At 35.9% G+C, this 12,973-nt stretch overlaps 1 protein-coding gene across 7 annotated transcripts in view; it reads right to left on the minus strand.

The window, feature by feature from the left end:
• The window catches only part of mttp (microsomal triglyceride transfer protein), a 93,174-nt gene that overhangs the window by 65,560 nt on the left and 14,641 nt on the right, over positions 1-12,973 (minus strand). For all 7 annotated transcript variants that reach the window (XM_061923078.2, XM_061923079.2, XM_061923083.2 and 4 more), the window contains 2 exons: positions 2,446-2,553; positions 2,263-2,379 (listed from right to left, as the gene is read on the minus strand). In XM_061923078.2, coding sequence (XP_061779062.2) covers positions 2,263-2,379; positions 2,446-2,553 — 225 coding nt within the window. The remainder of the gene's footprint in view (positions 1-2,262; positions 2,380-2,445; positions 2,554-12,973) is intronic.

Genomic DNA, 12,973 nt, shown 5'->3' on the forward strand with positions numbered 1-12,973 from the left:
GCAATCGTCACACACACGCCAACCAATAAGAATTCGGCGGGGGCGGGTCATGGCAGAAGTGCATTGTGGGTTTAGGAATGCTAACTGCTATATGCTATACGCTACTGCCGGAGCTATTAAAATGGATCACATCAACATTGGCGGTAACTTATAAAAACTGAGAAGGACTGAACTAAAATTGCAGCGAAAAGGAAATCAAATACTGCAGATTACAAGCTGGACGTAGTGAAATATGCACCAGAAAACGGCGACCGAGCAGCAGAAAGAAAGGACGCTAGCGGGGCGCATACCAGGAGCGACAACGAGGAAGAAGATTTCATGGGATTTAGCGATTAGGAGTGACAGATTGTTTGGTAAACGTATAGCATGTTCTATATGTTATAGTTATTTGAATGACTCTTACCATAATATGTTACGTTAACATACCAGTTGCTTATTTATGCCTCATATAACGTACACTTATTCAGCCTGTTGTTCACTATTCTTCATTTAGTTTAAATTGCCTTTCAAATGTCTATTCTTGCTGTTGGGTTTTATCAAATAAACTTCCACCAAAAATGCGACTTATACTCCAGTGCGACTTATATATGTTTTTTTTCTTCTTTATTGTGCATTTTCGGCCGGTGCAACGTATACTCACTTATAGTCCGAAAAATACGGTATATAGTAAATAATTGGTACAAAGGTCTACAAGGATATTTCATGTCTTTACTGTGTATATAATTGAACTGTGTTTATGTTGTGTACAAGGTGTATTTATAATATGTCGTGCAAAGGAAATTTCATATTATTATTATTATTTGATATTGTTTATAGGGTTAGGCGCAATAGATTAGGTTAGATTTAGATTTATTGGTCCCCTTGGGGAAATTCATTGTCACTGCCGTACATTTAAACAATAGACATTACACATCACAAAAAAAATAACAAAAAGACATCATACATGACCAACACACATTTACAGGCTTGTCAGACAGGTCGGCCGGGCCTGCTGTTAAGTGCTCAACTTCAGCCTAAACCCTTTCACTCTGCAACATTTTCAACTTATGAAAGGACAACTGTTTATTTTGTTGACCACGGACCGAAGAAATAATACACTAACTAATAGAGATGTCCGATAATATCGGCCTGCCGATATTACCGGCCGATAAATGCTTTAAAATGTAATATCGGAAATTATCGGCATCGTTTTTTTATTATTTTTTTTTATTTATTTATTAAATCAACATAAAAAACCCAAGATACACTTACAATTAGTGCACCAACCCAAAAAAAAACCCTCCCCCATTTACACAAAAGGGTTGTTTCTTTCTGTTATTAATATTGTGGTTCCTACATTATATATCAATATATATCAATACAGTCTGCAAGGGATACAGTCCGTAAGCACACATGATTGTGTGTGCTGCTGGTCCACTAATAGTACTAACCTTTAACACTTCATTTTACTCATTTTCATTAATTACTAGTTTCTATGTAACTGTTTTTATATTGTTTTACTTTCTCTTTTACTCAAGAAAATGTTTTTAATTTATCTATCTTATTTTATTATTATTTTTTAAATGTGCCTTATCTTCACCATACCTGGTTGTCCAAATTAGGCATAATAATGTGTTAATTCCACCACTGAATACATCTGTTGATATCGGTATCGGTTGATATCGGTATCGTTTTTTAATTTTTATTATTTTTTATTTTTTTAATTAAATCAACATGAAAAACACAAGATACACTTACAATTAGTGCACCAACCCAAAAAATCTCCCTCCCCCATTTACACTCATTCACACAAAAGGGTTGTTTCTTTCTGTTATTAATATTGTGGTTCCTACATTATATATCAATATATATCAATACAGTCTGCAAGGGATACAGTCCGTAAGCACACATGATTGTGCGTGCTGCTGCTCCACTAATAGTACTAACCTTTAACACTTCATTTGACTCATTTTCATTCATTACTAGTTTCTATGTAACTGTTTTTATATTGCTTTACTTTCTTTTTTATTCAAGATGTTTTTAATTTATTTATCTTATTTTATTTTATTTTTCTAAAAAGGACCTTATCTTCACCATACTTGGTTGTCCAAATTAGGCATAATAATGTGTTAATTCCGCGACTGTATATATCGGTATCGGTAATTAAGAGTTGGACAATATCGGCAAAAAAGCCATTATTGGACATCCCTACTAACTAACTAACATGTAGTTCTGTTGGAGTTGGGGGAAAAAAGGCCTCGGTGGACCTCTACCACGACTAACCTGACTGTGTGTGGTGAAGCCGCTCTCTGCAGTTTTGCAGGACTGCAGGAACTTTGTTCTTGTCACCTGGTTGTTTTCTGCCTTGTAGCCAACTGTGCACCTTCCGGACACGTCGTTCTAATGCCAAACAGTCCAATTAGCTCGGGAAAATCACTTCTGTGAATACTTTTTCTTTTTTTTCACCTCTATAACTTTTCCAGTGTTGAGCTGCACTTGCAACATGCTGGACACTCCTCGTTTGAGGTTCTTAATGATGGCAGGCTCCGCCCAGTAGGAATAAAAGGCCTTAACCTGCAGCACAAAGACAAATAGGTAAGTGGAAAAGGAAGGTTACAGTTTGAGCTGCGGACAAGGCAAATACTTCCGTGGCATGTTACTTGTAGGGGCTCAGTATAGAACACACGGAGGTCATTTGCGGCTCACAGCTCATTTTTCAACAATTCTAAAAATACTATTGAAAAAACAAAACGCCAAAAAGTGTAATAAAAGAACAAAAAGGTGAAATGTAACAAGAAGAAGTTGCAATGTTGACTCTAATAACCCAAATCTGCCCAGCAGGCTTTTTTATTTTTTATTTACAGCTGTTTATTAATAATGAATCAAAATCAATGTTGTTATGAATTATTGACATATACAAGTCTTCAATTACTTAACTTGAAATATTCCACTTTGAAATATTTTGGTGTGTGTTTGCCAAAAGAAAGTGACAAAAAGGGGCACAAAATAAAAACATAAAAAATAATACAAATGTTATAATAGACGGATAGATCTGAAGTTCATCTATAGAGACCTAGATGTTGAAAGTAAAAACAAACAACAACTGTATATTTCTGTCTATTACCTGACACCTTCTATGTTAGCTCCTTCTCTTTGTTTATAATGTCTATTTTCTGCTGGATCTACTCTCTATTTTATGCTGCAGCTGTTGCATATACTATAATATTGTACATAGTCATTGTTATATATTGTGATATAAACATATCATATAATATATCAGTATATATCCTATACTTTACATATATTATGTAAATATTACGTATATATGTTATATTTTATATTGCTTTTAGTCTATTTTATACCTGCATTGTCCTTTCCATCGTTTCCATCATTTGTAACTGAGCTACTGTGTGGAACAATTTCCCTTGTGGATCATTAAGGTTTGTCTAAGTCTAAGTTATTTTTAACACTTTTATGAGTGGGGCCTTTTTGGATCATCATTCATTTTTGTAAGATTTCAAAAAAAAAAGAAAAAAAAAGAAAAGAATTAAAAGCAATGTTATGAATTATTGACATATTTAAGACTCAGATGACTTCACATCAAATATTTTTGGGGAAAATATTGCATATTTTGTGTGTTTGCCACATTAATAAGAAAGTGTTCTTTGACAAAAAGGGGCACAAAATAAAAACATAAAAAATAATACAAATGTTACTATAGACGGATAGATCTGAAGTTCATCTATAGAGACTTATATGTTGAAAGTAAAAACAAACAACTGTATGACTTATTTTTTAACACTTTTATGAGTGGGGCTTTTTTTGGATCATCAGTCATTTTTGTAGGATGTAAAAAAGAAAAAAGAAAATAATTAAAAGCAATGTTGTTATGAATTATTGATATATTTAATACTCAAATGACGTCACATCAAATATTCCACTATGAAAATCTTTTTGGGGAAAATATTGCATATTTTGTTGTGTTTGCCACATTAAAAAGAAAGTGTTCTTTGACAAAAAAGGGGCACAAAATAAAAACATGAAAAAAAAATAGAAATGTTATAATAGACGGATAGATCTGAAGTTCATCCGTAGACACTTAGATGTTGAAAGTAAAAAGTGTATGACTTATTTTTTAACACTTTTATGAGTGGGGCCTTTTTGGATCATCAGTCATTTTTGTAGGATTTTTTTTTTTTAAACTACAAATAAAAAAATAAATAATTAAAAGCAATGTTTTTATGAATTATTGACACATTTAATACTCAAATTACTTCACATCAAATATTCCACTATGAAAATCTTTTTGGGGAAAATATTGCATATTTTGGTGTGTTTGCCACATTAAAAAGAAAGTGTTCTTTGACAAAAAGGGGCACAAAATAAAAACATGAAAAAATATTACAAATGTTATAATAGACGGATAGATCTGAAGTTCATCTATAGAGACCTAGATGTGGAAAGTAAAAAGTGTATGACTTATTTTTTAACACTTTTATGAGTGGGGCCTTTTTGGATCATCAGTCATTTTTGTAGGATTTTTTTTTTTTAAACTACAAATAAAAAAATAAATAATTAAAAGCAATGTTTTTATGAATTATTGACATATTTAAGACTCAAATGACTTCACATCAAATATTCCACTATGAAAATCTTTTTGGGGAAAATATTGCATATTTTGGTGTGTTTGCCACATTAAAAAGAAAGTATTCTTTGACAAAAAAGGGGCACAAAATAAAAACATAAAAAATAATACAAATGTTACTATAGACGGATAGATCTGAAGTTCATCTATAGAGACTTAGATGTTGAAAGTAAAAACAAACAACTGTATGACTTATTTTTTAACACTTTTATGGGTGGGGCTTTTTTTGGATCATCAGTCATTTTTGTAGGATGTAAAAAAGAAAAAGAAAAAAGAAAATAATTAAAAGCAATGTTTTTATGAATTATTGACATATTTAAGACTCAAATGACTTCACATCAAATATTCCACTATGAAAATCTTTTTGGGGAAAATATTGCATATTTTGGTGTGTTTGCCACATTAAAAAGAAAGTGTTCTTTGACAAAAAGGGGCACAAAATAAAAACATGAAAAAATATTACAAATTTTATAATAGACGGATAGATCTGAAGTTCATCTATAGAGACTTAGATGTGGAAAGTAAAAAGTGTATGACTTATTTTTAACACTTTTATGAGTGGGGCCTTTTTGGATCATCAGTCATTTTTGTAGGATTTTTTTTTTTTAAACTACAAATAAAAAAATACATAATTAAAAGCAATGTTTTTATGAATTATGACATATTTAAGACTCAAATGACTTCACATCAAATATTCCACTATGAAAATCTTTTTGGGGAAAATATTGCATATTTTGTTGTGTTTGCCACATTAAAAAGAACGTGTTCTTTGACAAAAAGGGGCACAAAATAAAAACAAAAAAATATTATAAATGTTATAATAGACGGATAGATCTGAAGTTCATCTATAGAGACTTAGATGTGGAAAGTTAAAAGTGTATGACTTATTTTTTAACACTTTTATGAGTGGGGCCTTTTTGGATCATCAGTCATTTTTGTAGGATTTAAAAAACTGTCATTGCTAAAAAAAAAAAAAAGAATTAAAAGCAACGTTGTTATAAATTATTGATTTACTTAAGACTCTAATTACTTTGCATCAAATATTCTACTATGAAAATCTTTTTGGGGAAAATATTGCATATTTTGTGTTTCAGCCATAGAAAAACAGACCTTTTACAACGCACATGTTAAAACATTTGCTTTATATCAACAAATGGACCTAAGTTGGTTTATACATTTAAAGGAGCCATATGTAATAATGTCATGTCAAGTCATCATTTCATGGCCCTGATATGTCAAAAATAATTAATAAATCATATTTTCCAATACCTCTATAACTGACAACAGTAGTTCATATGCTCATTTCATAATTAGATTTACAGCCCCGAAATATTGTTATTGTTTTCATTTCGATGCCCCGCCCTCCACTGTTTGACCAATTAGAAAGTCTGAGTGTGTCACATCCAGGTTGCCATCTTGGTCTGGCTACTGCCACTGGTAAAGTTACTAAACATGTCAGACCTTAGTACATCTAAAAGTTACCATTCTCAACTTAGTCATGACAAAGCCAGAACAAAACTAGGATTTGTATTGGGGTCTGTTTTGAAAGACGCCAAATTTGCTCATTTCCTCCTTGATAGGTAAGTCAGGCATGGTTTTAGTCTTTGTTTTCTGATAGTACTGACAATAACCATATGATTGTTGTGATATTGTACGAATACATGACCTACTTCTTCCTGAAAATAGCCTCATTTCTGTTGGTTAGAGATTTGTTATTGACTATTCAGCCATTATGGTCCCAGACCTCAACCCCTAGTAAGAGGCAGTGGAAGTTTGAAGTTTCTTGTAGTAGTCCAGTCCATCCAGCTAGAATGGGCTGCATATCTGGCAACCTCAGTCAGGAGGAGGGAACTACAGGATTTTGACTGTAATTGCAGTACCATTTCTGGCCACATTATTACATATGGCACCTTTAATTGTTGAATAAAAAATGTTAAAAAAAATTAATATGGCTAATATTTAACTTTTTTTTATGACTGAGAAAAATCCATATATTGTATTGGTTTTGAAAATGAAATCTAACAATTTGTCAGTGTGCGGCCCCCAGTGGAAAAGTTTGGACACCCCAGAAGATAGTGATTTTTTTTTTTAAAACCGGCAGCACATATCATGTTATGTCCTGGACACCACCAGCACCCTATGACATCATCTCATTTATTTGGCATTCGACCGCAACATCAGATAGGACGACCACAAATAGATATTCAAATGCTTGTGTCCTGCTGTGATTGAGAGTGTGTGTGTGTGTGTGTGTGTGTGTGTGTGTGTGTTTGTTTTGGCCTGGCTTGCTGTGTGTGGTCGCTGGCACACACTTGTAGTAATGCACAATAGCGCCACCTACAGCTGCAAGACTGCAGTGGAACGCAGATGGATATTTTTAGATGTTTATATGGAGTGCATTCTAGTAGTACAAAAAATATGATCAAAATGAACTAAAAAAAAGCAATCATGCTAACTGTACATGCTAACAATTGCGTGCTTACAGTTAGCGGCAGTGAAATACCAAAATATATGACGCCGCGGTACATACCTGATAAATTAGCATACAATATAGCGTGCTAAAATGCAACATGCGTCAAGTACCAAAAACATTACTTTAAGGTGTGTACCTGAAAATGTGTTTCAAATGCTAGCCTGGACCAAAATATGGTGTGTACCATAAACATGTTATAAGTAGACGCAGCATTGGCTGCTGTGACAGGAGAAATTGGGCCGCCATCTTGAAGTGGTGATGAGGAGCCAGCGAGCAGCCTAAACTGACAGTTGACAGGTACAAAACAAAGATGCTAAACTGACAGTTGACAGGCAGAAAACAAAGATGCTAAACTGACAGTCGACGGGTAGAAAACAAAGATGCTAAACTGACAGTTGACGGGTAGAAAACAAAGATGCTAAACTGACAGTTGACGGGTAGAAAACAAAGATGCTAAACTGACAGTTGACAGGTAGAAAACAAAGATGCTAAACTGACAGTCGACGGGTAGAAAACAAAGATGCTAAACTGACAGTCGACGGGTAGAAAACAAAGATGCTAAACTGACAGTCGACGGGTAGAAAACAAAGATGCTAAACTGACAGTCGACGGGTAGAAAACAAAGATGCTAAACTGACAGTTGACGGGTAGAACACAAAGATGCTAAACTGACAGTTGACGGGTAGAAAACAAAGATGCTAAACTGACAGTTGACGGGTAGAAAACAAAGATGCTAAACTGACAGTTGACGGGTAGAAAACAAAGATGCTAAACTGACAGTTGACGGGTAGAAAACAAAGATGCTAAACTGACAGTTGACGGGTAGAAAACAAAGATGCTAAACTGACAGTTGACAGGTAGAAAACAAAGATGCTTAACTGACAGTTGACGGGTAGAAAACAAAGATGCTAAACTGACAGTTGACGGGTAGAAAACGAAGATGCTAAACTGACAGTTGACAGGTAGAAAACAAAGATGCTAAACTGACAGTTGACAGGTAGAAAACAAAGATGCTAAACTGACAGTTGACAGATAGAAAACAAAGATGCTAAACTGACAGTTGACGGGTAGAAAACAAAGATGCTAAACTGACAGTTGACGGATAGAAAACAAAGATGCTAAACTGACAGTTGACGGGTAGAAAACAAAGATGCTAAACTGACAGTTGACAGGTAGAAAACAAAGATGCTAAACTGACAGTTGACAGGTAGAAAACAAAGATGCTAAACTGACAGTTGACGGGTAGAAAACAAAGATGCTAAACTGACAGTTGACAGGTAGAAAACAAAGAGGCTAAACTGATAGTTGACGGGTAGAAAACAAAGAGGCTAAACTGACAGTTGACAGGTAGAAAACAAAGATGCTAAACTGACAGTTGACGGGTAGAAAACAAAGATGCTAAACTGACAGTTGACGGGTAGAAAACAAAGATGCTAAACTGACAGTTGACGGGTAGAAAACAAAGATGCTAAACTGACAGTTGACGGGTATAAAACAAAGATGCTAAACTGACAGTTGACGGGTAGAAAACAAAGATGCTAAACTGACAGTTGACGGGTAGAAAACAAAGATGCTAAACTGACTGTTGACGGGTAGAAAACAAAGATGCTAAACTGACAGTTGACGGGTAGAAAACAAAGATGCTAAACTGACAGTTGACGGGTAGAAAACAAAGATGCTAAACTGACAGTTGACGGGTAGAAAACAAAGATGCTAAACTGACAGTTGACGGGTAGAAAACAAAGATGCTAAACTGACAGTTGACGGGTAGAAAACAAAGATGCTAAACTGACAAGTTGACAGGTAGAAAACAAAGATGCTAAACTGACAGTTGACAGGTAGAAAACAAAGATGCTAAACTGACAGTTGACAGGCAGAAAACAAAGATGTTAAACTGACAGTTGACAGGCAGAAAACAAAGATGTTAAACTGACAGTTGACAGGCAGAAAACAAAGATGCTAAACTGACAGTCGACAGGCAGAAAACAAAGATGCTAAACTGACAGTCGACAGGTAGAAAACAAAGATGCTAAACTGACAGTCGACAGGTAGAAAACAAAGATGCTAAACTGACAGTTGACGGGTAGAAAACAAAGATGCTAAACTGACAGTTGACGGGTAGAAAACAAAGATGCTAAACTGACAGTGGACGGGTAGAAAACAAAGATGCTAAACTGACAGTTGACGGGTAGAAAACAAAGATGCTAAACTGACAGTTGACGGGTAGAAAACAAAGATGCTAAACTGACAGTTGACGGGTAGAAAACAAAGATGCTAAACTGACAGTTGGCAGGTAGAAAACAAAGAGGCTAAACTGACAGTTGACAGGCAGAAAACAAAGATGCTAAACTGACAGTTGACGGGTAGAAAACAAAGAGGCTAAACTGACAGTTGACGGGTAGAAAACAAAGATGCTAAACTGACAGTTGACAGGTAGAAAACAAAGATATTAAACTGACAGTTGACGGGTAGAAAACAAAGAGGCTAAACTGACAGTTGACGGGTAGAAAACAAAGAGGCTAAACTGACAGTTGACAGGTAGAAAACAAAGAGGCTAAACTGACAGTTGACAGGTAGAAAACAAAGATGCTTAACTGACAGTTGACAGGTAGAAAACAAAGATGCTAAACTGACAGTTGACGGGTAGAAAACAAAGATGCTAAACTGACAGTTGACGGGTAGAAAACAAAGATGCTAAACTGACAGTTGACGGGTAGAAAACAAAGATGCTAAACTGACAGTTGACGGGTAGAAAACAAAGATGCTAAACTGACAGTTGACGGGTAGAAAACAAAGATGCTAAACTGACAGTTGACGGGTAGAAAACAAAGATGCTAAACTGACAGTTGACGGGTAGAAAACAAAGATGCTAAACTGACAGTTGACAGGTAGAATGCTAAACTGACAGTTGACGGGTAGAAAACAAAGATGCTAAACTGACAGTTGACAGGTAGAAAACAAAGATGCTAAACTGACAGTTGACAGGTAGAAAACAAAGATGCTAAACTGACAGTTGACGGGTAGAAAACAAAGATGCTAAACTGACAGTTGACGGGTAGAAAACAAAGAGGCTAAACTGACAGTTGACGGGTAGAAAACAAAGAGGCTAAACTGACAGTTGACAGGTAGAAAACAAAGAGGCTAAACTGACAGTTGACAGGTAGAAAACAAAGATGCTAAACGGACAGTTGACGGGTAGAAAACAAAGATGCTAAACGGACAGTTGACGGGTAGAAAACAAAGATGCTAAACTGACAGTTGACAGGTAGAAAACAAAGATGCTAAACTGACAGTTGACGGGTAGAAAACAAAGATGCTAAACTGACAGTTGACGGGTAGAAAACAAAGAGGCTAAACTGACAGTTGACGGGTAGAAAACAAAGAGGCTAAACTGACAGTTGACGGGTAGAAAACAAAGAGGCTAAACTGACAGTTGACAGGTAGAAAACAAAGATGCTAAACTGACAGTTGACGGGTAGAAAACAAAGATGCTAAACGGACAGTTGACGGGTAGAAAACAAAGATGCTAAACTGACAGTTGACGGGTAGAAAACAAAGATGCTAAACTGACAGTTGACAGGTAGAAAACAAAGATGCTAAACTGACAGTTGACGGGTAGAAAACAAAGATGCTAAACTGACAGTTGACGGGTAGAAAACAAAGATGCTAAACTGACAGTTGACGGGTAGAAAACAAAGATGCTAAACTGACAGTTGACGGGTAGAAAACAAAGATGCTAAACTGACAGTTGACGGGTAGAAAACAAAGATGCTAAACTGACAGTTGACGGGTAGAAAACAAAGATGCTAAACTGACAGTTGACAGGTAGAATGCTAAACTGACAGTTGACGGGTAGAAAACAAAGATGCTAAACTGACAGTTGACAGGTAGAAAACAAAGATGCTAAACTGACAGTTGACAGGTAGAAAACAAAGATGCTAAACTGACAGTTGACGGGTAGAAAACAAAGATGCTAAACTGACAGTTGACGGGTAGAAAACAAAGAGGCTAAACTGACAGTTGACGGGTAGAAAACAAAGAGGCTAAACTGACAGTTGACAGGTAGAAAACAAAGAGGCTAAACTGACAGTTGACAGGTAGAAAACAAAGATGCTAAACGGACAGTTGACGGGTAGAAAACAAAGATGCTAAACGGACAGTTGACGGGTAGAAAACAAAGATGCTAAACTGACAGTTGACAGGTAGAAAACAAAGATGCTAAACTGACAGTTGACGGGTAGAAAACAAAGATGCTAAACTGACAGTTGACGGGTAGAAAACAAAGAGGCTAAACTGACAGTTGACGGGTAGAAAACAAAGAGGCTAAACTGACAGTTGACGGGTAGAAAACAAAGAGGCTAAACTGACAGTTGACAGGTAGAAAACAAAGATGCTAAACTGACAGTTGACGGGTAGAAAACAAAGATGCTAAACGGACAGTTGACGGGTAGAAAACAAAGATGCTAAACTGACAGTTGACGGGTAGAAAACAAAGATGCTAAACTGACAGTTGACAGGTAGAAAACAAAGATGCTAAACTGACAGTTGACAGGTAGAAAACAAAGATGCTAAACTGACAGTTGACGGGTAGAAAACAAAGATGCTAAACTGACAGTTGACGGGTAGAAAACAAAGATGCTAAACTGACAGTTGACAGGTAGAAAACAAAGATGCTAAACTGACAGTTGACGGGTAGAAAACAAAGATGCTAAACTGACAGTTGACAGGTAGAAAACAAAGATGCTAAACTGACAGTTGACAGGTAGAAAACAAAGATGCTAAACTGACAGTTGACGGGTAGAAAACAAAGATGCTAAACTGACAGTTGACGGGTAGAAAACAAAGATGCTAAACTGACAGTTGTCGGGTAGAAAACAAAGATGCTAAACTGACAGTTGACGGGTAGAAAACAAAGATGCTAAACTGACAGTTGACGGGTAGAAAACAAAGATGCTAAACTGACAGTTGACAGGTAGAAAACAAAGATGCTAAACTGACAGTTGACGGGTAGAAAACAAAGATGCTTAACTGACAGTTGACGGGTAGAAAACAAAGAGGCTAAACTGACAGTTGACGGGTAGAAAACAAAGAGGCTAAACTGACAGTTGACAGGTAGAAAACAAAGAGGCTAAACTGACAGTTGACAGGTAGAAAACAAAGATGCTAAACTGACAGTTGACGGGTAGAAAACAAAGATGCTAAACTGACAGTTGACGGGTAGAAAACAAAGATGCTAAACTGACAGTTGACGGGTAGAAAACAAAGATGCTAAACTGACAGTTGACGGGTAGAAAACAAAGATGCTAAACTGACAGTTGACGGGTAGAAAACAAAGATGCTAAACTGACAGTTGACGGGTAGAAAACAAAGATGCTAAACTGACAGTTGACGGGTAGAAAACAAAGATGCTAAACTGACAGTTGACGGGTAGAAAACAAAGATGCTAAACTGACAGTTGACAGGTAGAATGCTAAACTGACAGTTGACGGGTAGAAAACAAAGATGCTAAACTGACAGTTGACAGATAGAAAACAAAGATGCTAAACTGACAGTTGACAGGTAGAAAACAAAGATGCTAAACTGACAGTTGACGGGTAGAAAACAAAGATGCTAAACTGACAGTTGACGGGTAGAAAACAAAGAGGCTAAACTGACAGTTGACGGGTAGAAAACAAAGAGGCTAAACTGACAGTTGACAGGTAGAAAACAAAGAGGCTAAACTGACAGTTGACAGGTAGAAAACAAAGATGCTAAACTGACAGTTGACGGGTAGAAAACAAAGATGCTAAACTGACAGTTGACGGGTAGAAAACAAAGATGCTAAACTGACAGTTGACGGGTAGAAAACAAAGATGCTAAACTGACAGTTGACGGGT

This window comes from Nerophis lumbriciformis, linkage group LG27 (genome assembly GCF_033978685.3).
Source record: "Nerophis lumbriciformis linkage group LG27, RoL_Nlum_v2.1, whole genome shotgun sequence".
NCBI classification, from domain to species: domain Eukaryota; kingdom Metazoa; phylum Chordata; class Actinopteri; order Syngnathiformes; family Syngnathidae; genus Nerophis; species Nerophis lumbriciformis.